General features: G+C 41.9%; 1 protein-coding gene across 4 annotated transcripts in view; it reads right to left on the bottom strand.

Annotated features, from left to right (window-relative positions):
- The window catches only part of LOC125452515 (KH domain-containing, RNA-binding, signal transduction-associated protein 2-like), a 507,520-nt gene that overhangs the window by 306,502 nt on the left and 173,528 nt on the right, over window positions 1–27,490 (bottom strand). For all 4 annotated transcript variants that reach the window (XR_007247568.2, XR_007247564.2, XM_059645528.1 and 1 more), the window contains exon 3: window positions 13,672–13,788. Coding sequence is in view for 2 of the 4 variants with exons in the window: in XM_059645528.1 (XP_059501511.1) it covers window positions 13,672–13,788 (117 nt within the window). In the remaining 2 variants the exon portion in view is untranslated. The remainder of the gene's footprint in view (window positions 1–13,671; window positions 13,789–27,490) is intronic.

Raw genomic sequence — 27,490 nt, 5'->3', positions numbered from 1 at the left:
TAATAGCCGCTTAAATACCCCTAATGAGGCTGACTCCACTACTTTCTCTGACAGTGCATTCCACAGCTCTACCATTCTCTGAGTAAAGAACCTACCTCTGACGCCTCCCCTAGATCTACCTCCACTTACTTTAAAACTATGCCCCCTCGTAATAGTTACCTCCACCCTATGAAAATGTCTCTGGCTGTCAACCCAATCTATACCTCTGATCATTTTGTACACCTCTATCAAGTCACTTCTCATGCTTCGTCGTTCTAAAAAGAAAAGCCCTAGCTGTCTCAACCTTTCCTCGCAAGACCTTCCCTCCATTCCATGCAACATTCTGGTAAATCTCCTCTGACCTTTTCCAATGCTTCCACATCTTTCCTGTAATGAGGCGACCAGAAGTGGACACAATACTCCAGCTGAGGCCGAACCAAGCTTTTGTATAGCTAGAGCATAACCTCACGGCTCTTGAACTCAATCCCTCTATTAATGAACGCTAACACACCGTATGCCTTCTTAACAATTCTATCCACCTGGGTGGCAGCTTTCAGGGAACTGTGGACATGAACCCTAAGATCCCTCTTCTCCACACTGCCAAGAATCTTTCCGTTAACCTTGTATTCTGCTTTCAAGTTTGTCCTTCCAAAATTAATCACCTCACACTTTTATTGTTCAAGAGCCATGCACAAAGCACCTTCTCACTCTCTCCATGAACCACTCTCCCCATGCAGATTTAAATGCAGAGCTCAAGAAATCTCCTGTTTTAAAGCACTTTAGCATTCACAGCCTCTGTTCTGGGACATCTCAGACAATTGCTTATGCAGACAAAGGCAAACAGTGGTACATGCTCTCCAATTAAAAATGGGATGCCATCAGCTGGTTTATCGAATGCAGAAACAATTTGTAATAATATGACACCTCAAATGAATACAAGAGCTGCAATCATTGTTTCAAATATTTGGAGACAGAAAGCATGTTTGATTGAAATCACAGACTACAATATGCAGGAAATTAGCATTGACATTTGGTTCAAATAACTGCACACAGATCTCCAGAATTTCAAATGTCTTAAAAATAAATTGGTTCTCAAAACAACTCATGTCCTTCCCACTGACATGTGCCACTCAGAAGAGCTGATCTTCCTATTAGTGTCAACTGTGGCTCCGTGGTAGCACTTACTACTGTACCAGTAGATTTCCCACAGCAGGGGTTTCAACATGAAATCCAGGTTGACAATTCACTACAGCAAGGAGAGTTAGCCACACCTTCTAAGGTACTGTTCACTTATAAAGCAATAGGCTTGTCCCTCTATGCCCTCTCCGATGTAATAAAGTATCATGCGGCAAAAAATTTGGTGAACAGTAGGGCAGCCTCCCCCACCAGTGTTCTGCCCAATATTTATCTCTCAATCAACATCACCAAAAGAGATTATCTGTCTATTATCTCATTGCTGTTATGTGGGATCTTGCTGTGCAAAGAATAACTGCCACATTTCTGCACTTAATAAAAAAAGCACTTTTTCGGCTGCAGATCAATTTGGATATCTCAAGGTACCATATAAATGTGTGTTCTTTCTTCTTTGAACTGGTGCAGAAAGTCAAAATGCTTGTGACATTTTCATTGTCACAGTCAAACATTTTCCTTTTAGCCCTGGTCATCAGTTACACTTTTGTTACCTGTACATTTGAATCGTTTTCCTTTACCAAACATTTTGAATTCATTTTGCCGTTCTTCAGATTTTTTGTACAGAATTGTTTTGGTTCCTCTGAACCCTATTAATCTGTCCAGCACCACGCAACTGATCTCAGTCTGGTGTCTTCAGTAAATCTAGCATTACTAGATTTTGCTTTATCTGTATCATCCTTAATCATGTGAACAACCAAGATGCCTTATCAGAGATAGCTGAAGAGCCCATACTAATCAGAAAGTGCTTTAGCCATTCATCCCTTCCTTTGTTTTCTATTAGCAACCTAATTTTAATCCAGCTGGCTGTTTTGCCATTAGTTCCTTGCCTTTATCTTCTTAAAAGCCTCAGATGCAGTATCTTATCAATGCCCTTTGAAAAGGACAAGCATCTTCTCTTCATTGGATATCATTCACTCGCTAATTCAATTATTTCCTCAAAGCACTCTAATAAATCTATGAGACATGACTTAATGCTTTTAAAATGATGTTGTCTACTTCTTACTGTGAAAGACTGTTGACTGCAATCAGTGGCTGTAGTCTAAAGTCTTGACAATCCATCTACAATGGATCACATTATTTTGTTTTCGACACTCTTCAAGTTAAGGCTTGGGGAAAATAAAAACTCCTTTCCCATGGTGGTAGGAATAAAGACTCATACTGCAGGATAATCAGGCAGTTTACTAAGGAAGGAATGATAGTAACGTTTCTGGATGACACATCGTTGTCTGCATGAGCTTGCTGTGTGCAAACTGGCTGCCCTGTTTCCTACATTGCAACAGTGACTAAAAATAATTACTTTGACTGCAAAGAGCCTTTGGATGTCCTGAGAACATGCAAGGCACTATAAAAATGCAACCCAGGGATTGCCTGTATTTTAACTCCCAATCTGTGGGTGAGGGTGGCAGAAGCAGCTTGGGGAAACAGTCATCTTTGTACAGAAATGACACAATTATTTTATGGGTTCCGTGGATGTAATGAACTATGTATAACAAGCTAAGAGAACATCCCTCAATTCCTGAATGCATATAATATTGAACTGCTTCCCAAAATGTGGGGGAGGTGATGGCCTAATGGTATTATCATTAATCCAGGAAACCAGATTACATTCTGGGGACCCGGTTTCCTATCCTAGATGGTGCAATTTGAATTCAATAGAAAAAGAATCTGGAATTACAAGTCTAATGAAGACCATGAATCCATTTTTGATTGTTGGAAAAACCCATCCAGTTCAGTAATATCCTCCAGGGTAGGAAACTGCTGTCCTCAGCTGGTCTGGCCTATGTGTGACTCCAGACAGTAATGTGGTTGACTCTTAACTGTCCTCTGAGCAATTTGGGATTGGCAATATATACTAGCCTAGCCAATGATACCAGTATCCCAGGGATGAATTAAAATAAATGAGTTAAATGAACTAGGGAATAAAACAATGAGAACTGAAGATAGGGACAAAAAAAAAACTGCAGATGCTGGAATCCAAGATTGACAAACAGAAGGCTGAAAGAACACAGCAAGCCAGACAGCAACTGGAGGGAAGGAGAAGTCAACATTTTGGGTATTGCCCTTCTTCAGGACTGGATTCAGGGATAGTGGGAGCTGCAGGTGAAAAGGGGGAATGGTGGGGAGGTAGAATGATGGTAACAGATGGACACTGGTGGTTAGTACAACTTGGTTGGTCGATAGGAGGGATAAATTTGGTTGGTAACGGGAAGGGGGGTCAGAAGGTGGAATGGAAGGGAGGAGGTTGGGCTGGAAGGGGAGGTGGGAGATGGGTGGCAAGATTATTTGAAATTGGAGAACTCAATGTTGAGTTCTCTAGGCTGTAGGGTGCCCAAGCAGAAGATAAGGTGCTGTTCTTCAAATTTATGTTCTGAGTCACCGTGACACTGAGGATGGACATGCCAGAGGGGGAGTGGGATGGGGAGTTGAAATGGCCAGTGACCGGGAGTTTAGGTTGACCGTTATGGGCCAGGCAGAGATGCTTGGCGAAATGATCACCTAGTTTACATCACCTAGTCACTGATGTAGAGAAGACCATATTGGGAGCACCGGTTGTAATAGACTAGGTTGGAGGAGATGCAAGTGAAGCTCTGTCTCACTTGGAAGGACTGTTTGGAGCCTTGAATGGAGGTGGTGTGTGGGCAGGTGTTGCATCTTCTTTGGCTACATGGGAAGGTACTGGGTGGGTTGGAGTAGTTGGTGGGGAGTGTGGTGCGACTAAGGAGTGGCAAAGGGAATGGTCCTTACAGAAGGCAGAGGGGGATGGAGAATGGAAGATGTCCTGGGTAGTAGGGTCTAATTGGAGTTGGCAGAAGTGTTTAAGGATGATGTGTTGGATGTGGAGGCTGGTGGGGTGGAAAGTGAGGACCCTATCTTTATTACGTTTGGAGGAAGAGTGGTGGTTAAGAGCTGTGGAGCGGGGAATGGAGGAGGTGCAGTGGGGGGCTGTCTGGATGATAGAGGGGGGAAAAGAACATTGTTTGAAAAAGGTGGACATCTGAGATGCTTGGGAGTGGAATGTCTCCTCATCAGTGCAGACGCAACGGAGACAGAGGAATTGGGAAAACGGAATGGAGATTTTGCAGGATACTGGGTGGGAGCAAGTGTAGTCTAGGTAGCTGTGTGATTATAGTAAATGTCGGTACATAAGTTGTCACCAGAAATTGAAACTGAGAAGTCAAGAAATGGAAGCAGACAGGTCAAGAAAGGGGAAGAAGGTGTCTGAGATAGACCAAGTGAATTTGAGGGCAGAAACAGTAATGCAACAGATGACCAGATAATATATTGCAATGTTGACCAAAGGCTAAAATTTGGCCATGGCGCTAGGAGAGCTCCTCTGTTCTTCTGTCATGGTGCCATATGATCCACATCTGAGGACAAATGGAGCCTTGTTTTACCAGTTTAGAAAGCAGCATCCCTGACAGTGCAGTACTGCCTCAATAGCTGCACTGGGAATGAGAGTAGGAATTTGCCAGTTCTGTCTTTGAAGTGGACCAGCCCATAATCTGATGGCCCAAAAGGTTAGAGTGCAAATCACTGAGCCACGGGAGTCACTTTCTGGAGGCTGCATGTCCCTTCCTCCACAGAGTTGTTGAAGCAGCTTGGACATATAAACCCAGATTGCAATTCTATCTGCTGTAATTAAGGTTGAAAAACATTCAACACAAATTTTCGTTGCAGCAGTGGTTTGTGAGTAAGCCTGACAAGTAACATTTTTTCCACTTCTCTTTCTCCCTGGCTCAGCTGTTAATTCTGTCACTCTTGAGTTTCCACACATTGATCTGGTGTCATTAAGGGATTTGGCAAACAGCAGCTAACAGTTTCTACATAATGGAAACTCATACCGTCAAATCAAACAAACCATCCGACCGTTAGATTTACTGCCTGCTTAACCTAATCATTAATTCTGTCCGGGCAATCTCTTTAATGAGAATTATATTAAGACTCTTACAAAGGATGTGAAGATGATTAAATCTGTAATTTGAAAAGTCAAATCTTTCTGCTTCTTCTGGGGGACTGTAAAGCTTCAGCAAACTGATTCTTAAAACAAATACTGTTTGATCTGTTTACTGTCACTATATGTGTAATTGGTATGGGTTTGTCAGGAAAAGACAGGGCTTTAGGAAAATGCCTCTTTTCAAAAGGGCTGTCTTCAATTTCTGACTGCCCTTCACGCTAGGGCTCCTGATGTTTGTCACTTTACTGCAAAGCAAGGGGCATTGACAAAGCGGAGGGTCTACTTTTTGGGATTGATCACTGCTGGACTTGACCACAGCAGGCATTATCAGTCCCAGGCAATGCATGACTAAGTAGGCCTCTTGTCCAGGCCACCTGCCTCTCTTCTGGTCAATGTCACAGTGCTCCTTGTAGCCTTCCGTTATCTGTGTGCTCCAGAAAGGTGGGAGTGTATTCTCAAAATCCAGCATCAAGGGTTTGTTTAACCCAGCTAGCTGTCTTTAATCTTGATTTAACTGACAGTTGCCTGTTGAAGAAAAGGGACATTCACAAACCTGGAAAGGCAATGACATTATCACTGTGCTTATGGAATAGGCAAAAAGAGCAGGTACCATTTCCATGATAACGCATCAGGCTCAGGAAATTGATCTGGAGAGGGGTAGAGAAAGCTAGTAACCAATAATTAGTCCCTGAGCTTGATCAAGCTCCTTTCACTGCTAAATTGCTTCATCTGAAGGGATACAATTTGGAGATTTAGGTGAGGAGGGAGGCAGAAGGCATTAAACTATACGCAGGCTAGCCTGACCTCAGTTGTTGATAAGGTTTTAGAGTTCCTTTTTAAGGTGGATATTGAGGAGTACACAGCAGTGCATGGTCAAATAAAGTTGAGTCAGCACAGCTTTGTTAAAGGCAGGCCCATGACTGACAAATCTGTTAGAAATTTTTTTGAAGAGGTAATAAGAAAATTAAAATTCACACGACACCAGAGCACTGAGCCCAGAAGAAAAAGTGAGAGTCTGAAAGCTTGTGTCTTCAAATAAACCTGTCGGACAATAACCTGGTGTCGTGTGATTTTTTTTACCTTGCCCACCCCAGTCCAACACAGGCTCCTCCACGTAATGAGAAAGTTAGATAACAGAGCCAGTGGACAGGATCCATTTGGATTTCCAGAAGGCCTTTGACAAGATGCCGCACAGGAGGCTGCGACATAAGATGAACCAATGACGTTAGGTGCAAGGGACAGGCATGGATAGAGGATTGGCAGAAGGCAAGGAGTAAGGATTAGGGTCATTTTCAGGATGGCAGTCGGTGACTAGTGAAGTTCCACAAGGGTCCGTGTTGGGACCTCTGTTATTCATGTTATATGTTAATGAGCTGGATGAAGGTACTGAGGGCATTGTTGCTAAGTTTGCAGATGACACAAGGAAACGTCAATGGACAGTTAGTGTTCAGGATGCAGGGAGGCTGCAGAAGGAATCAGACAGGCTAGGAAAGTGGATAAACAAGTGGCAGATAGAATACACTGCAAGAATATACGAGGTTGTGCATTTTGGTGGGAAGAATAGAGGCATAGACTATTTTCTCAACAGAGAAATGCTTTGGTAATCTGAAGCACAAAGGTGCTTTTGAGTCCCAGTTCAGATTCTCTTAAGGATAATATGCAGATTCAGTTGGCAGTTATGAAGGGAAAAATTGCATTAACATTCATTTCGAAAGGGCATGAATGCAAAAGCAGTAATGTACTGCTGAGGCTGTATAAAGCTCTGGTCAGATTACATTTGGAATATTGTGTGAAGTTTTGGGTACCGTATCTGAAGAAGGGCATGCTGGCCTTGGAGGTGCTCCAGCAGAGATGTACAAGAATGATCCCAGACATGAAGAACTTGGGACATGTGGAGTGGTTGAGGACTCAGTGCCTGTACTTGATGGAGTTTAGGACAATGATTTTGATTGAAGAGACCTGAATAGAGTGAGCGTGGAAAATATGCTCCCACCAGTAGGAGAGACAAGAACGCGAGGGCTCAGCCTCATAGTGAAGGTATAACTCTTTAGAACTGAGATGAGGAGGAATAGCTTAGCCAGAGGGTGGTTAAACTGTGGTACTCATTGCTACAGAAGAATGTGGAGGGTGAATCACTGAGTGTATTTAAAACAGAGACGGATACATCATTGATTACGAGATTATGAGGAGGCAGCAAGAGAATGAGGTTCAGAAACTTATCAACGATGTTTGAATGGTGGTGTAGACTCATTCATCCAGATCATTAACATATAACATGAATAACAGAGGTCCCAACATGGGCCCCCTTGTGTGAACTCCACTAGTCACCTACTGCCATTCTGAAAATGACCCCTTTATCCTTACTCCTTGCCCTCTGCTAAGCCTCTATCCATGCAGTCCCTTGCACCTAACGTCATGGGCTCCTAACTTATTGGCCTAATTCTTTTCTTATATCTTATGGTCTTATGACCTAAGGTGGGGAATAAGGCAAAGATTAAAAAAAAGGAAAAGAGAAGGAGAATGTGGGGGAGAAAACACAAACGGGAAAGACCAACAGGTTTTTTTTGTTCGGTCACAAGATAAGGGCATCACTGATAAGGCCAGCATTTATTGCCCATCCCTTACTGCCAGAGGGTAGTTCAGGGTAAACCACATTGCTGTGGGTCTGGAGTCACATGTAAGCCAGGCCAAGTAAAGATAACAGTTTCCTTCCCTCAAGGACATTAGTGAATCAAATGGGTTTTTCCAGAAATCAACTGTGGGTTTATGGTCATCATTAGACTCTTAATTCCAACTATTTATTGAATTCAAATTCCACCATCCGCTATGGTAGGATTCAAACCTGGGTTCCCAGAACATGATCTGGTCTCTGGATTAACAGTACAACAAGAACACCACCAGACTGTTGCCTACCAACTGACTGAAGTTGACAGGAGCTCCCCATTACACTTTACCTCCATTCCTTTGCAGCCTGCTCTATGACATAAAAAGGATAGTGATCAGGGTTAATGGTTTACCCTAAATCCAGCAGGCAGACTCGTCAGATGGATGGTTGCCCAAGGGCATGTGAGACAAGGGTATACAAAATGTGCTGTTCAATTTTCTACTGTGGGTGGACAATATAGAATGATACAGTATGTCAGTAGCCATTCAGCCCATTGTACCTGTGGCTAGACTTGCAAAAGCACTAGGCAATTAGTCCCACTCCTGAGCTAATTTTTCTATTTCAAGTATTTATTCCAAACCCTTTAGACATTGTTCTTAAATCTGTTTCTACTGGCCATTCAGACTGTATGGTTGTTGACTTGCTTGTCGTGCTGGCTTGTTTTGGTTCAGACTTTTCATCACCATGCTAGGTGACATCATCAGTGGAGCCTCTGATTAAGCGATGTTATTCTACTCCGCTTGGAATTTATATTGTCCGGTCCATTATGATGAATACTGTCATTTCTGGTTTTGATCTGTATGGGTGTGGATTTGTATAGGTTTGTATATGGGGTTCAATCTTATACATTTGTTGACTGAAGTACGGGTGGAGAACCATGCCTCTAGGGATTCCTGTGCATGTCTATGTTTGGCTGATGGCCTTCATTGTCTGAATGTACTGATATTAAGGAGAGTTCATCATGCCATTTTGCTGTTAGTTGATGTTCATGTATTCTGATGGCTAATTTCCTTCCTGTCTGTGCAGTGTAATGCTTGTGACAGTTGTTGCATGGTACAACAAACTCTTCTATCGGCACCATGTAAAAGCAATGCTTGTCAACTCCTCACAGGTTCTTTCACAGATTATCTTACATCCCTCCATATCCTATTGTCAATTCTACTGTCAGTGGGAACAATTTCTCCCCATCAAATTGCTGCAGGATTTCTGCTCCAAGGAAAACAATCCCAGGATTTTCTCTAGTCTCTCCACAAAACCATAACCACTCATCCCTGGTGTTAATATAGAATCCGTACAGTGTGGAAGCAGGCCATTTGGCCCATGAAGTCCACATCGACTCTTGGAAGAACATTCCATCCAGATTCACCTCCCTATCCTAACCCTGTAATATCGCATTTCCCATGGCTAATCCAGCTAGTCTGCACATCCTTGGATACTATCAGCAATTTAGCATGGCCAATCTACCTAAGCAGCGCATTTTTGGAGTATGGGAGGAAATCGGAGTACCTGGAGGAAATCCATGCAGACATGGGGAGAATGTGTAAACTCCACACAGACAGTTGCCGGAGGGTGGAATTGAACCTGTGAGGCAGCAGTGCTAACCACTGAGCCAATGTGCCACCCCTGGCAAATCTCTCCAGCACCCACTCCAAGCCCTTATGACGGCAATACAGCTATTAAACTTAGAAAGAATGGGTCAGGGAGGTTCTGTCAATAATAATTAGGCTCAGCTGGCAAATTCTTCAAGAAATTTTATGAATATTCTGGCCCAGAAATTCCTGGTAAAATAAAGTCATATTTAAAGAATCATTTAAATCAATTCGTTTGGATATGTTATGACACACTTCCTTTTCAGGTGGCACCTGATGCAGACTCTCTAACCCAGAGATAGGAGCACCACCACAGCACTAGAAACCCCCTCATTGGGTCCTTCTCATTGTCAATGTATAGATTTGGTCTGCTCGAAACTTGTTGGTCTATCAGAACAAAGAGCTAACCCTGACAGAGTGTTGAGGACTGGCACATTCTGAGGTATGCACTAAAGCTTGGGGCAGCTGCCACCAAGGTACAGTGGGAAAAAAAACCACAGCCTCATGGGCAGAAGCTTTGATTCAAAGGAGTGATACTTCACTTCCTTCACAGAAGGGAATGGAGGTTGTACAGGCAGGTGTAACAGAGGAGCAAGAGTTGGACATTCAGTTCCTCATGCCTATTCTGCCAAATCAGTTTGACAAGGCATGAGCACTTGTGTTGACTTTACAAGCAACAGTAGCATTGCCATTAGAGAAACGGTCAGGGCCCACTATCACTGGCAGTACTTACAACTGTTAGGAGGAATTCTGACGTTTTGTGATAGTGTAAAGTGGCCAATAGAAAACTCCCAATTTCATTGCTATTTCTCCCAATTAATTTCACTGAAAATTAAAAACTGGATGGAATGTCAAAAGTTTCTTATTTTCCATTTTACATATTTGCACAAAGTCAAAATGATCCCCAATAGCTCTCTATCCAACAAGTTTCACATCACAGACATCAGCACCATAGTTAGTGACAAACTCACAATGTGAAGGGAATGAAATAGAGCCTGTATAACAACGTACATGAGGAGTGTGGAGCCAAGAGAGTTGTTATATATGCACAGATGTATGTGCTAGGTAATTTGACCATGTGCCTTGCAAGGTCAATGCTTAACAATGCAGCTGGTTTAACTGTGAAGCATTTTTTGCCCAAAACTGAGCAGATAGTCTTCAAAATAATGTGGGACAATCTTAACCCCCCCAAAATTCTGGTGAGGTTTGTATTGGTGGTGGGTTTGGCAGGAGGGGGTGAGTTTGAGAGTTAAAAAGTATGAATTTGTAGCTAGATCAAACTCCTTCTAGCTTTAACAGAGGTAGGCAGGGTTAATAGTGAGTCCTTAATCCAATCCAAGGAAGAGGCTTGGCACTTCAAATATCAGGTTCAGGCTGCATGCCCATTGTTTTATTTACATTTAGCGAATTGAATTTAGCTGTGAGCCCGGCATCTCAATCTATTGAAGAAAGACTAGTGAAACTGGAGAATTAAAATACAGGTTGCAAAACGGCTCCATTTTCAAGTATAAAAGATGCTTTTGCATCATTTCCCACTTCTACTGGTTTTCCCTTCTGTACGTTCAGAGGATACCATTCTGGATATTCTCCCTTTCCAGACAAAATTGTCCCATCACCCCTCCACTCCTCAGGCTTTTTTGATTCCTCCTTATTCTCCCCAGCCCAAATGCTTTGGGCCTTGTCCCAAAATTGCCCATTTCCCCCTCATTGGGACTTTGCTCTATCTGTGTCCAGAAGGGTCTGAAGGGTTTAATATTTGATGGTGTGCAGAAAGCATCACCCACTATAATAATCTCATGTGGTTTTGGTGTGAGTTTCAAATAGCATCTCAGAGAAGACAGACCAAAGGTTAGGTGCTCCCAATGGTCTATATTGTAATTTGGACGTTATTCTTACAACTTGTAAGTAAAAATGTGATAAATAGACAGTGTTTACTCTACAAGATGCTCTGCAAGCCCCTACACAACCCACTCACATGGCAGATTTCGATGGCAGTATGCAACAACCTCCAATTTCTGCCCCCGTAACCACCTCCCACCCGCCAAAGCCCGTGTCTCCGATATTCTTCAGCACACTATAGGATGCTGTCATACCAAATATGTGGACTCCTCATGTTTTCACAATATGCGGGGGAACTCGACATCCAACATCCCTGATGTTCTATTGGACTCCCACCCTCACTTAGTCAGGTATTCTTAAGGAATAAGAACAGCATAGGTGGACACCATTCTGCCCATCAATTTTTTGTGGGATCTTTCAAAGATCATCAATTTCATTCTACACCTCATCTTTGCTTGTGGCTCACTGGAGGGAACGCATGTTCTTTGCAGAGGTCAGTCCCATAACCTTCTACTTAATCTCAGGCCCACGTTACTCTGTACTAAATTGTAATTTACACAAATGTCATCAATTTGGGAAAGTAGAAGTTTCTTCAGTTTCTCAGAATTTCATGCAATATATTAACATAGTGGGAAACATGATCCAAGGAAAAGGATTAGGTAAACATCTCTGTGATTTGGAGTTCCCAGCAGGAAATCACATTTGTAATGAGTTTAGCTCAGGTGATCAGAATTATGCAGCACACTATTTGCTGAACGAGACTGAGTTTATGGCAATTCCCACTGAGAGCACTGGAATGCTGAATCACTCCTTCTACTCTGCTGTGAATCACCCATTTACAGAATAATCTGGAATCTAATTTCTGGAGCCATTGAAGAAAATTTTACAGGAGGCATAATCGTGACAAATTAAGTTGTTGAATGTCAATTATTAATGAAATTGAAGACTGATTTTCTTTTTATAAAGTTGACACACTTCAGAAAATCCTGTTAAACAGCTTTAACCAAATGTATAAAAACACCTTTTTGATCCAAGTGACTTCTGAAATTTGCAGTTCCTCAGCCATAGAATCGTCAGAGCAGTGCAATAAAAAGAAAAGCTAGGAATGTTTTCTCCTGGATGAGGCAAACAGTTTCCTAAATGAACCTAAGAAAATTCAAATTTAGGAAGCAAGTAAACACATTTTGGAAAATGAAGGTCACATTCATGATGCCAGGTAGCATCCTAGATGTCCTTACATAAAAACAAAGTACTGGAGAAAATCAGCACCTCTCATAGCAGCTGGGAGAGTTGGAGTTAATGTTTCAAGTTTAATTTGACACTTTTTCAGAATTGAAAGGGGCTGGAAAAGTGTAGATTTGTTATGTTATTGGAAGTGGAGGAAGGAGGAGCAAATGGAACAGATGGAAAAGGTGTCTCAGAGAAAAAGGCAAATGGAATATTAATAGTGGTAAAGGAGAGATATAAGTGTAATGTAGAAATTAATGTTAGGGATTAATAGCAGAAAATTGATTCACTCTGCTGAAAACAAATTCAAGCAAACAAGACACTGACTCTTCCCTCTCTTCCTTGGCTTCACCGTTTCCATTTCCAGGGATAGGCTGTCCACCAACATTTAGTACAAATCCATCAACTCCCACAGTTATCTGCACTTAACCTCTTCACACCCTATTTCCTGTAAAGACTCCACACAATTCTTCCAGTTTCTCCATCTCCATTATATCTGTTCCAATGATGCCATGTGCTTGCAATATGTTTTCCTTTCTCCTGAACCAAGGGCTGCTTTCTCTGTCCCACTGTGACTGAAAGGACCCGCGGCAGACTGGGTGGCCACTTTGTGGAACACCTCTGTCCTCTCTGTCAATGAGAATGACCTTGACGTTCCAGTTCAATGTGCCTTCTTGATCACTTCCTAACATTTCTGTGCTAGGTCTGCTATAGTGTTGCAGTGAAGCCCAACGTAACCTTGACAAACAGCAAGTTATGTTCCTCTTAAACACTTCACAGTCTTGAGAACTCAATGATGACTTTAGTAACTTTAGACTGTGGACTCTGGCCCCTGTTTTGATCACCCGCTTCACTCTCCACATATCTTATTTGTAATTGGTTTGCTCTCACCTAAACTGACATATTTTGTGCCCTTCACTTTAGTTTTGTTTTTCTATCCTTTTTTCACTACCATTAGTACTCCCTTTGCCATTTGCTCTGGGCACCCTTACCACCTGTGTCACCTGCTCCTCCTTGCTCCCTCCAGCCCTACTTCTCATCAACATGAAGAACGTTCACATTTCTAGCCCCATTTCAGTTCCAAAGAAGTGCCGTTGGACTCAAAATGTTAATTCTCTCTCTCTACGGAGATGCTGCCAGACCTGCCGAGTTTCTCCAGTACTTTCTGTTTTTATTTTAGATTTCCAGTATCTGTGGGTACTTAGCTTTTACATAGATATTCTTACCTTGGCTTTGTCCCTCATAGATCCTTTGCCCAAGATGGACATTTTTGCACCTGTTTCTTCCTGTAACCTCTTTAACGAATTACCTCGTGGTCCGAGCAACTTGCCCACAAAATTGAACTATGGAAAGAGAAACAATCCAGTTAAAGGGTTGGTTTTCACACGCAGCCAGGTTTCCATTATGAAACTCAAAACTAGTTTAAACATCAGCTCACAACATCTACAAAACTAGTTACATTCACTCAACTATTTTTGGCAAAGCCTGCACTTACTGTCTTTCCCTCAGGGGCAATATTTAAAAGTGAATATGCTGGTCATACTGCTCCTCCGTTTGAAGCATGGAAGATCGAATGGAGCAATACATCTCCTTTGTCAGTTTTCCTGGTTTTGCCCTTCTAGTGTGGTGGTCTATTTGTTGACAGCATACCCACAGTGCGAGTTCTAATTGACCTTTTATCACTTTCTGGCTGCTCATTCGTCAGCTTTCATTGTCCACCTCCAATCCCAATTGTTGGACTCTTCGGCAAGGTTACATGCTTTGGCATCTCCGTTGGTTGTACTTAGCCTTCATTCTTCATAGGAAGGTCATTATAATTGTTGGCAGACTTTGGCCAACCACAAGTTGCATCCTCTATCTAATGAAAAATTTGGAAGCAATGAGCTGGTGGAATCTCTGACTAAATACCTCCTCCAACTCCATTCTTCATCCCATAGATACTGAGGTCTATCGTATAATACGTACGGTCAGAGTCCAGGTAACCCAAAATAGGCCAATATAGAACTTCTAATGTTAGAAAGCAGTTACATCCCTCATTTCAGTTAGTAACTGAGCTCTCGGTAACTCATTAGGGTTAGTAGTGATACTCCTGCTGATTTCATTCTCTTTCCTTCCAAGTTGTTTTGCATATAATGTACAAAAGAGTAGGATGGATCAATGATGCTGTAAAAGGCTTCCTGTATGCATGTTACAGTGAAATATTCCTCACCCTTTTAACATATGAGTACACAAATTAGTAGCCTATTTCTGAGGAAGGGTCACTGGACCCGAAACGTTAACTCTGATTTTCTTCTCCATAGATGCTGCCAGATATGCTGAGCTTTTCCAGCAACTTCTGTTTTCGGGCATGATTTACAGCATTCATAGTTCTTTTGGTTTTAATTTAGTAACCTATTTCTGCTCCTCAGTCCATTGATCTTGCCCCACCATTAAATAAGATGTTGGCTAGTTTGATTAGTTCAAATTCCTGCCTAGCTCAACACACACACCCAACTCAAATCTGTCCACTTTTTTAAAATCAAGAATCTATCCATCTCTGTCTGAAAATTGGGGAAGAGAGTTCCAAAGACACATGAATCTATGAGAGGACAAATTTCACCTCATGTCTATTTTAAATGGGTAGCTCCTTATTTTCAAACAGTGATACCTAGATCTAGATTCTCCCACAAGAGGAGACATCCTTTTCATGCCCAGCTTGTTAAAATCTCTCAGGATCTGAGATATTTCAATCAAATCACCTGTCACCCTTTCAAACTCCAGCCGGTACAAATCTAGCCTCTCCAACCATTCCACATAAGGCAACCCATTCAGAAACATAGGATTGTTGTGTGAGACCAAACAAGTGTGAAGTGTAAAGAAAGAAAGCTTGAGTGTATAGTTCTATCTCAGAAATGACCAGACATTGTTTTCACCATAAGTGAACAAAAATAAGTTTCATTGAGAGTGATATGGTCCAACTTGTCTATGCTAACCAAGCCTTCCAAACTAAACTATTACCACCTGCCTGTGTGTGGCCCATATCCCTTTAAACCTTTCCTATTCATATAGCAGGCCAAATGTTCTAACAGTACCTGCATCCACCACTTCCTCTGGCAGTTCATTCCATATACGAACCACCCTCTGTGTGAAAAATTTGCTCCTCAGGCCACTTTTAAATCTTTCTTCTCTCACCTTAAAAATGTGTGCTCTAGTTCTGAACTCCACCACTCTAGGGAAAATATGTTTGCTATTCATCTTATCAATGCCGCTCATGATTTTATAAACTTCTGACAGGTGACTCCTCAACCTCCTACACTCTGGAGGAAAAAGTCCCAGCCTCTCCTTAAAACTCAAACCCTCCAATCATGGCAATAACCTAGTAAATCTTTTCTGAACACTCAACAGTTTGAAACTTCAGCGGTCCTTCAAAACAATACCCAGAAACCTTCTATATCCACATGATAGACTGACTCCTCCAAGATTCAGGAGGTGAGAGCTGCAAACAGTTGAGTTTTTATCTCAGGTGGATCAAGAACTGCGTGGACTCAAGTCACAGACACCGCAGGGTGTTTACTAGGCCCATCTCCTTCTTCCCAGTTGTAAAGAAAGCAGTAAATCTACAAACAGCCCCCAAGCCCTCAACTCTCACATCAACTCACTTCCTGTACCCCATCTATGTCAACTCATGGTCCAAAACCTATTTCCTCCATGGCTCTTTTTACCCGCTGAGCCAACCTATGCCTTCCTATAAATCCATGCCAATGTATTGCCAACTCATAGTAACCCAAGGCTCTGACCACCTCCTTCTCTTCCATCCTCAAGACCAACTCACTGGGTATCCATCATGTGCAGACCTCAGAAGTTTGTTTTATCTTAGTATGGCTCTTAGCTATCTAATAGAGACTTCACTATATTAAGAAAAACTCACTCACTGATAAAGGGATTTAATATATAGAATGGGCTTTAATTACTTAATCCCAATGCAAACCAATGTTTCCTTCAATAGCCTAACCCATTTTAACTAATAGGCCAAGCCCATCCGGATTTATGAAGATTTGGACCAGGATCACACCTTACTGTCTCATCCTAAGGTCAGTGCAACATCAGCATTCTATAGCCAGCCTTGAATATGTGGTTGAGGAGTTATTTGGCTCAGTGGTGAGTATAAACACACTAGCATATACTACAATAAGCAAAGCATTGATTTGGATGGACAGGTTATTTTGCATCCATGATTCCTCGGATTGTCTCCTCACTGAAACGGTCTCCACACGACTCTTGTGTTAGTTATAGTAAATCTGATGAGCAGTGATTGTCCTGATTATCAATGACACCATTGTTGTTTGATTGTCTCCCTATCAAAATGGTAGGAAACAAACTGAATGAACCTTTAACTCATTCCAATTTTCCTCCGATAAGGCTAAAATAAGGTATGATTCCTTTTATTTGTTAATGGAATTATGGCATATCCCTGGAGGCATTTAGTCGATATAAGAGCACAAGGTGAAAAATTAGAAAGTCTGTCTCAACAACAACAACTTGCAATCATATGGCATTGCAAGTTTCTTCACAGGAACATTATCAACCAAATGTTTGCTGCCATGTCCCACATCAGACATGAGGTCAGTGATCTAAAGCTAGTTCAAAAGATAGGTTAGAAGGAGAATATTTTCAAAAATAAAGGTGTACAGTATTGAAAGGAAGGCTATCCAAAGTTCAGTGTCTGAAGTACTGAAAAACATGGCCGCCAATGGTAGAGTACTTAAAATAATGGATGCTGAAGAGATCACAAACAGAAGAGCACAGGCACCCTGCAAATTTGTTTTGCTGAAGGGAGTTGAAGAGATAGGGTGGTTCAGACTATGGAAATGCTGAATAGTAATTGAGGTGGTGAATGGTAAATGAGACAAGGCTGCGGCCTGAATTTTCATAGAAAAGATGGCAAGTCCAATTCAGACAAGCTTCTGTTTTGCCTCCACTGAAGAGTTTCACCCACTGAAATTATATCAGAATGCTGTGGTGTAGGATGGAGTCAAGCTCCACCCAAGGAAGGCCCAAGAGTGCAATCAAGGTTGGTAGCTGGCAAGGCTGACAGACTAGAAAGTCCACCTCTGTTCACTGAGATGTCAGTTTAGTTGTACTCCAGACTTTCAGACTCTCCAAGCCCTCAGTCCTCTCACCACCCTTATCCACCCATACCGTCCATGTCTAATATCTCCTATGCTCAGGTTCCCCATGTTCCCTCTTGCCCCTTCCACATCCTCCCTATCCACTCACTGAACAGCTATTATATACTGCTACCAATGCAATGAATTCTAGTGAGGTTACTCAGGCTCTGCTGAAAGTAGCCATCAGTCATTGGAAATGCGAGGCAAACATTTAGAACCATGATAGTGTTGGTGTTTGGCTCCACACAATGGAGAGTGCTTCTCAAAATTCATTATCAGTTTCAACACCACTGCCTTTTTTTGCTCCAAAGAAAGAGGACCTGCATTTAGATAGCAACTTTCATAACCTCATGATGTTGACAAGCATTTCAGTTATTAATTAAGCAAGCTTAACTGCTGCAAAGGTAAGAAGTCCACCAATATTGTGAACATAGCAAAATGTCTACAAACAGCAAAGGGGCAGCAACCATTTAATTTATTTTAGATAGGTTTGTTGAAAAGACATAAATCTTAGTCCGATCATCTTGGAGACTCTTCACCTTTTCTACAAATAGTGTCCTGAGACCATTTATGTCTCATTGATGAAGGTAGGCATGGCCTTAGATTACAGTTTAATGCAAAACAATGTGATTGGAGAGCTCGTGGGAAAAATAAGGCATAATGGGTGCAGTGTTCACTTTGGCACAGGAAACTAGAAGTAGGATTGATCATCAAATGTGGCCATATGCATTGAACTGAGGTACAGCAATGGCCAAGCAAACTGCCAGCATGTAGACAGCAGGAAGGAGATAGAAGAGTAAATATACTCCTGAATCTCTGAAACGTACAGAACAATAAGGCAGTAATATGGAGGATTTCAGCTCTCTTAATACTACCTTAATATTACTGGCATAGAATGTGCATGAATAAGACAGAGGGAACTGAACATTTAAAATGCTTTTAGGAGAATTTCTTTGGGCCAGCACACAGCATGTCAGATGACAGGGGCTATTTCTGGACTTCAGGGAATTAAGGTCAGCAGGTAGGAAAGGTATTAGTTGGAGACCATGTAGGTGAAAGTGATCATATTCCTGTTAGATTTAAGACAGTTATGGGAAGGAACAAGGGTAGTTCAGGGATAAAAGGTGTCAGCTGTGATGTAATTTTGTTAAAGTGGAAAAAGCTGCTTCAACATAAATCAGTGCCAAATCAATGGGAGGTATTCAAGAAAGAAACAGTAAAGGTTCAGAACAAGTATTTTTCCTTAATGAAAAACAACGGGACTAACAAATCCACAGACCAATGAATGATAAGGGGCTTAAAAGGAGAGGTTAAAGATGATAAATACTAACCAAAAATTAGGATGCCTTATGATGCATGGCACCACTTCTATTGTGAAGATAAACCCATTGACTGCAAATGACTTTTCATTAAAACCTGCTCTGATGTGCTGCAAAATCATGTTTCCATTAATTGGAGTTTCATTAGTGTAGTTCCAAACTGTTTGCAGAGTACAACAGGCAGAAAACCAGAAGTTAACTCAAGGTAGGGCCTGGATTAAAGTGGCAAGGGACACAGCCTGTGGTTGATGCTGGGGTGTGGCTCATGGCAAGCTACATGCCTTCTTCACATCTCCAAGCAGTTCCTTTTAATCAGATTGATCAACCAGCCAACCAATGATAGCATCAATCAAGCAGCTACCAGACATGATGCCTATCATTAATTAGATCATTAATCTTCCTTCTCATGCATCATCAACCTGAATTTATATTTGAAGAGGACTTGCTCAAGTCTGAGGCCAGTTAAAGAACTATTCCACTTGCCTGGTCACTGAAGCATTTGATGTTAGCACCATCAAGCTATGTACCTGGGACCACAGCTTCAATAACCTCACCAGGTCAGCAAGGATAAACATACCTCATCAATTCTTCATCTCTCTTCTCTCAAAACCAGCTCACACCACTCCTCTCATTCCCATCCTCAAAATTCCAATAATTATTTCTCATCTTCCTCCACATTCTTTGGCTTATAATCAAAAACACACATTGTAACAGCTTGGGTTAAGAATGTTCACTATTGTTCACATGGCGCACCATTCCTTTCACACTTGTACAATTAACAATTCTGACCAGAGCTCTTCCATCATTTCACAGTACACATACTTCTCTATACAACTATCACATACTCCCCAGCCCCGCTACATCTTGCTTTTTTGATACCTTTCAATAAATCCCTGGCCCTGAAAGCTATTCCACGGGGTGGCGGGGGAGAGAAGAGGAGGAGGAGCATGCTGCAGACCAGGGCAAAAAGCAAAATCCTGGGAATGGCAGGACTTCATTATTATCATAAGCCCCTTTCCACTGGTATTCGAGCACATTGGTAGGCTGGCCAACCGGCAGAAAGGAGAGATAGGTGGACAAGGACACAGCTTGCAAGTCCCCAGAGAGGTCTCCCAAAAAACAGGAAAGACTGGGGTTGGACAGTGGCCAGGCTCCAGAGATCTGAAGAGGAAGATTGGGGTTTGGATAGGAGCTGTCAAAGTGAAATGTGATAGAATGCTCCCCACTTGCCTGGATGAGTGCAGCTCAAACAAGCCACAAGTAACTTGACACCATTCAAAACAAAGCAGACTGCTTGATTGGCACCATATCCATAAACAGTCGCGCCTTCCACCACCAATGCTCAGTGGCAGCTTTCTGTGATATCTACAAGATGTATTACAGAAATCCTTTGACTGCTCCTTCCAAACCAATGACCATTATCATCTAGAAGTGCAAGCACAACGAATACATGGATACATGACTATCTGCAAATTCCTCACTGTCCATACTTGGAAACATTTCACCATTCCTTCAGTGTCACTGGAGCAAAATCCTGGAACTCCCTCCGTCATGGCATTGTGGGTCAACCTACAGCATGTATACTGTAACTAGGGATGAACAAATAAAAACTGGCCAGCCAGATGCCTACATCCTGTCAAAACATGGACACAACAATCAGTCTCAGCATTAGTAATCATCAAATTACCAGCTATTGTGACAAAATTCCATCTGGTTCATTAATGCCCTCTAGGGAAGGAAATCTTCTCCCTTACCTAGTTTAGTGTACATGTGACTCCAGATTCAGAACAATCTAGTTGGCTGTTAAGTGCCCTCTGAAATGATCCTAGTGAGTCACTCGGTTTGAGGACAATTACCACATCCCATGAATTAATTTAAAAAAACAATGACTGTGAAGAAGTGAAAGATCAAAGTTTCTGTGTCAGGACGTCTCCATTTTCATTCCTCCTCTCCGCTCTCAACAAAGACCTGCTCTGACATCACATAGGCAGCTGTACCAAACTTCCTCAGTATCAATCTGCAGTTAAACCCACACAGATCAATTCCTGCACTGGCTGAGGTTCCCAGAAAGGACACTTCTCACCCCTCATCTGAAGTGTGGTGACCTTCAAGTCAAACCACCGCCAGTTGTCTCTCTCCAATACGAAGCAGCTCTATTGTCCAGGAGGACAATGGTGACTTTTCTTAAAAATGCTGGAAAATGTGCCTCCAAGATGTCAAAATGACCCCCCGAAACCTGACTCCCTTGTCCAGACATTCTAAGGGGACTCAATTCAGTAGATGTTGCAAATTACCAAGGCTGGGAAATTTAGGGGATGGGTCAAGAGGCTCACAGTAAGATTTGGCCATTTAGGACTGAGTTGAAGAAATGTCTACTGAGCTGTAGAGATATATGGCACAGTGGCTCAGTGGTTAGCACTACTGCCTCACAGTGACGGACCCGGGTTTGATTCCGCTCTTGGGAGACTGTCTGTGTGAAGTTTGCACATTCTCCCGGTGCCTATGTGGTTTCCTCCAGGTACTCCGGTTTCCTCCCACTGTCCAAAGATGTGCAGGTTAGGTGGATTGGCCATGCTAAAGTGCCAGTAGTGTTCAGAGATGTGTAGTTTATTTGGGGTATGGGGGGTGAGTCTGGGTGAAATGCTCCAAGGGTCAGTGTGGACTTGTTGGGCCGATGGGCCTGTTTCCACACTGTACAGATTCTATGATTAAATATTTAACGCAGACTTTTGCTGCTAAGGGAATGAAAAGACAATAGGGATAATGCAGGAAGGTAAAACTTAGGCAGATCAGACATTTTCTTGTTCAACAATGGAAAAGGCTTGAAGGCTGAACAAAATTCTATCATTGCAACAACTATATATTTATGCACTGCAATTTTCCCCTTCCAGACAAAAGATTGGTATAACTTCAGAGAACAGTTAATGTCTTATTCACTCCCAATGCAGCTTTTACTTTCTCATTGCCATAGCAGAGACCAATTGCTTGCAGCTTTCCTAAATCTACAACCTTGTGAAATATGGGCCCAGATATTCAAATGGCCAAATTGCTGGCAGAGCAGCACAGACTGGAGCTGTGTATCGAACCCTTTGAAATCCCAGGCACAGGAGACTCCTGGGAGTTACCTGGGAAGGCAAAGATTCCAGTAGACAATATCCACACATCTGTGATACTCTGACAAAATCAACTAATGTGAGGTAATTCAGAGGTTCTACTGCAGTTTAGTTAGTACTTATCCAGGAAAAGTTAGATTATTATAAACCTTCACTAACTCTTGGTCAACTGAGAAGCTAACCTCCAAACGCGCCACTCAGTCCTCTTACCTATAGCTCCCCAAAACCCTTACAGTTACTTGACCCCGACACCCAACAATACCACCCCACACCCATCTTCCACCAACACCACAAACAATGTCGCCCTGATTATATTTCTCTAACCCAACATAATTACACTTATCCCCTTCCCTCCGCGGATTAGGCACCCACACCACCTGTGTAAACCCCAGCCACGTGGATCACCAACCTGCACTTGACCGAAGCCTCTTTCCCTTCCTGCTGGACCTGACAGGCCTCCCACCACTGGTCTGAATCCCTGGAACCTACCACATCCACCTCCTTGCCTCTCCATCAGCCTGAAGTCCCCACATCTGTCACTGAGCCCAATACTCAAAACGTCCCTGCACCTGCCAGACCTAGCACCCACTCCTGGCATCAGCCGATTCATAGCCCTTCTCCCAATCTACTCATTTATCTGGCACATAGCTATCTGACATCTTAGCACCCGGCTACCTGGCACCCTACCCACATGGCACCCTAGTACCCTATCTACCTGGCATCCTACACACATGGCACCCTAGGGTCAAATGTGGGGCCAGAGCCGGAACAGTAACATTGGGATACCTATATACTGTAAGTGCATAAATGGTGTGGTCCTGATGTGGAACCCAGTGCAGTACGGGAATCAAACTTGTACCTGAGTGGAGCAGATTGATATTCCCATATACCCTGCTCTCATCCGAACCTTGGCTCTGCATCTGTTGTCAGGAATACCAAGGCCTGATAAGTGAAGAATATTAACAACAGACCGGAAATGTTCCCAGTCATGTTGAAGGCAGGAAATTAATCAGTACAAAAAATACCTAGTAGGCTGTATACACACATCACAAGATATCAACAGCCTACTCAATTAAATCAATGCTGCAAATCACAGCAAGGTCTTCAAACAATCTGACCTTATGAATAGAAGCATGAATTGATCTTTTTAGGCATTATCATAACCAACACACTGTTTCAGTTGTACCTATTTGTTTAAGCATTTGTTTAACACACCATCAGGTCAGATCTCGCCGGAGCAAGGATTATGCAATCTGCCCATTAGATAGGCATTTGTAGCAGTTGTAAAGAGATCAGCCATATTGGCCTCAGAACACAAGTTCCCTGATTGGGGCTGTTAACATGGGCCAATCAGGGAGCCCTGGCTGACAGATATAAACAGTAGTGTCAAGGGTTCTGTTCACTCTAGGAGCTGGCACTGAGCTAGCTAGGTCAATGTCTTGTACTGGGCAAGTGTAAATAAAGCATAACTTGGTGACTGGATACTGGCCTTCATGGAGTTATTTCAGCATTTTACTGATGCTGGCACGGCAGATTTTACTAGTAATAAACCTTTATGGGATATATTGCCCATCTGTGATTGTTCTTAAGAAGGTGATGGTGAACCATCCTCTTGAAGCCCTGTAGCTCCTCTGACTGAGTACACTCACAATGCCCTTATGGAGAGTATTCCAGCATTTTGACCCAGTGCCAGTGAAGGGACAGTAACATATTTCTAAGTCAGGATGGAAGTGGTTTGGTGGGAAACTTGCAGCTAGCAGTGTTCCCATGTTTCTGCTGCCCTTCTACTTCTAGATGGCAAGGGTCATGGATTTTGACCGTGCTGTTGAAGGTGCTTTGGTGAATTTCTGCAATATGAGTCCAGATGGTGGATAAGACCATGGGGCACCTGGATCTCGGAAATTAGTGGCGTTGGTTGTTGGGAGGGGGGTGCGGGTTGGGATTGGGATTGGGATTTATTGTGACACTTTTGAATGGTATTAAGTAGGCTTGAAAATCCACCCAAATGGCTTAATTTTCATGGAAAACTTTGTCCAGATTCTGAAAAGAACATTTTCTTAAATTGCCAATGGTTGTTGGGATGGCAGCATTTAAAATTTGAATTCACCGCACTGGAGACCAGGAACACTGTGATGGGCTTTGAATCTAGTACTGCGAGGGCCTAGATGACAAGAAATATATTGAATTGAGGTGTTTGCTTGAGTGCCAGGATATTGTAAAAAGCCTGCCAAAATTCAGACAGGTGTTATTACCAATAGATTGTGTCACATGAAAAAAATCTTGTTGTCCTCAGTTTTGAGAATAATGCAAAGAATATGAGCTGCATTTAACAGAATAGTTGTTCACAAACATATGATTTTCATTTCTATAGTGCCTTTCATGCCATCAGGATAAGAGCTAATTAAGTTATTTGGAACTCTGTTTCTATCCATAAACTCCATTTTGATAACAACAACCACTTCAGACCTCCAGCACAGGAGTTTTGCTGGCACTCTAGTACAGTACAGTGCTCCTCTGTCAGAAGTATCGTCTTCCATTAGTTCTCTGTCTCCTGCCTGGGTCTATTACTCACCGATCATGATGATGTTTGATTGATAAGATTTGTCAACAACTCCATTATTCCTCATCCTGGGCTACCAGGGTGGGAGAAGGCAGGCAAACTAAATTAATTTGGTTTCCTTTCTCGCAATTTCCATCTAACCCAGATAGTGAAAGGGGACTGAAAGGAAAAAATGTAAATCACTTAAAAATGATTGGAATAGTACAGAATTAGTGTACTTTAGGGTTATTTTAGAAAGATGAAAATAAATCATCCAATACTGTACTTCATCCACAACAATCTCTGATCGCTCATTATTAATTTGCTAACTATGTTTTTATGTCCCCAAAATTTCTGAACCATTTCCGAACTATACTGATAACAGTCATTCTCATTCCTAACCAGATATTCTTTCAAGTGCTTTTTATAATGATATTGATTGACAGAAATGCAGTGAAGTGAGAAGGGAGGCAACTCAGCAAGTAGAAACTCCAATATATAAATTGGACTAGAAATGGGATGCAATTTTTGGGAGAATTATCAGAACAACATTTGCCATATTAGTTAATATTATGTTATCCGGAATTCTACCTAAGTCATATTTCTATTTTTTAAAAGGTTTCTCAATCTTACAGTACATTGCATTCATCACTTGTCCGCGAATAACATTGATCATTTCTGATCATTCATTTTTGATCTTTGTCATTAATTATGTATCGTGTCCAAAAAAGTTTGCAGCTTTATGAGAAAATGTTGCAAGCAGTAAACCGAATGTTTTACAAATGCCGCAGAAAACTCCAACCTTAATGTAGCTGTTCATGTTTAAGTCATATATAGAACGTTTTATTCGCCTACTCTTTTTCTGTCATTAACTGTAAACCTTGCGCCATTCCAATGCGTCTTAACAATAATAGTCCACTTGCACCTTAAGACTAACCTCCATTTAAAAGGTTACTTGCATAAGGATTTGACTTTTAAGATTATTTGGTGACAAAGTTGCAGATTTCCACTTTTTTGTGAAGAAACATTTTGTGATGTCACAGCTGCCTAGCCTTGCTTTAATTTTCAAGTAATATTGAACTGATGCTGCATTATGGACAGAATAGCCTCCTTCTGTACCATAACATTTTTCTGATTCTGTGACTTGTAAAGAAGTTGTAGCTTCAGCTTGGTGTTTTGGCTTTCCATGTAGCATTCTCGCTGCCTAAGATAGTTTAAGCATCACTGAAATCACGACAGGGCAGAAGGAGGAGATTGACTCCAAGAACTACCTCAGGTTGTTCAGGTGTGTGAACCTGTGGCATTGGTGCTACTAGGCACTGATTAAGCCAACTAGTCTATTGAGCTAACCAGCCTACAGGAGAAAAGTCGTCAAACAAACTTGATTGAGTTTTTTGAGGAAGTTACCAAAAAGATTGATGGCAGTGCAGTAGGCATTGTTTATTTGGATTTTAGTAAATTTCTGCATGATAGACTAATTATTAAATTTAAGTCACATGGGATTCAAGGTGAGCATGTCAATTGGATACATAATTGGCTTAATGGCAGGAGACAGAGTAAAGATAGCAGGTTGCTTTTTGGCCTGGAGGCCTGTGACCAGTGGTGTTCCACAGCAATCGGTTCAGGGTTCTCTTTGGTGTGTCGATGATATAAATGATTTGGATGAGAATACAGAGGGCATTGTTAATAAGTTTGCAGATGACACCAAAATTGGTGGCACAGTAGATAGTGAAGAAGGTTTTTAGATTACAAAGGAATCTTGATCAAATGGCTCATAGGACTGAAAAACGGCAAATGGAGTTAAATTTGGATAAATGTGAGGTATTGCATTTTGATACAACAAAGAGGTAGGGCTTAAATAATTAATGGTGGGGCCTTGGGTAGTGTTGTAGAACAAAGGGACCTAGGAGTGCAGGTACATAATTCTTTGAAGTTTGCATCACATAGATAGGATGGTTAAAAAGGTGTTTGGCACACTTGCCTTCATTGCTCAGTCCTTTGAGTATAGGAGCTGGGAAGTCATGCTGAAGTTGGACGTGACATCAATGAGGCCTCTTTTGGAATACTGTGTCCAGTTACATGAAGGATACTATCAAGCTGGAGAGGGTTCTGAGGAGTCTTACCAGGATGATGCCGGGTATGGAAGGTTTGGGTTATAAAGAAAGGCTAGATAGGCCGGAACTTCTTTCACTGGAGCGTAGGAAGTTGACAGACAACTTTTCAGAAGTTTATAAAATAATGAGAGGTATGGTCAGAGTTAATGGTAGTTGTCTTTTTCCCTAGGATGGGGGATTTCAAGACTAGGGGCAAATCTTTAAGGTTAGAGGAGCAAGATTTCAAAAAAATGAGAAAATGAGACAAATATTTTACAGGTTGGTTTGCGTGTGGCATGAACTTCCTGAGGAAGTGGTCAATGTGAGTAAAATCACAAAATTTAAAAGACATTTGGATAGATAGATGAATAAGAAAGGTTTAGAGGGATATGGGCCAGGTGCAGGCAGGTGGGACTAGTTTAGTTTGGAATTATATTTGGCATGGACTGGTTGGACCAAAGGGTCAATTTCTGTGCTGTATGATGCTATGACAAATTGAAGCAATAGTGCCATATGTACAATTTGATCAATCAAAGATGTTTCGGTTGGCCAAATTTTCATGTTCTCACAATTTTAACCTGTTAAGGTTTAAGCGCTGCCCTCTCAAGGATTAATCCCTGGAATTCAAGGTTAATCTGCTGAACAAAGCACAGAGGCAGTTTGTAAATGTTTCAATTCCTCACACTAAATTTACTGGAGCAAAATGGATGTGTTTGATTACAGAACAGACTTCATTGTAATTCTTGAAATTCATTACAAAGAAAAGATTTGTATTGATATGGCACTGTTCAGATCCACCAGATGTTTGAAAGTGCTTTATAGCCAGTGAAGTGC

This window comes from Stegostoma tigrinum, chromosome 4, assembly GCF_030684315.1.
Source record: "Stegostoma tigrinum isolate sSteTig4 chromosome 4, sSteTig4.hap1, whole genome shotgun sequence".
Lineage (NCBI taxonomy): Eukaryota > Metazoa > Chordata > Chondrichthyes > Orectolobiformes > Stegostomatidae > Stegostoma > Stegostoma tigrinum.
This window is presented reverse-complemented; position numbering and strand designations above follow the sequence as displayed.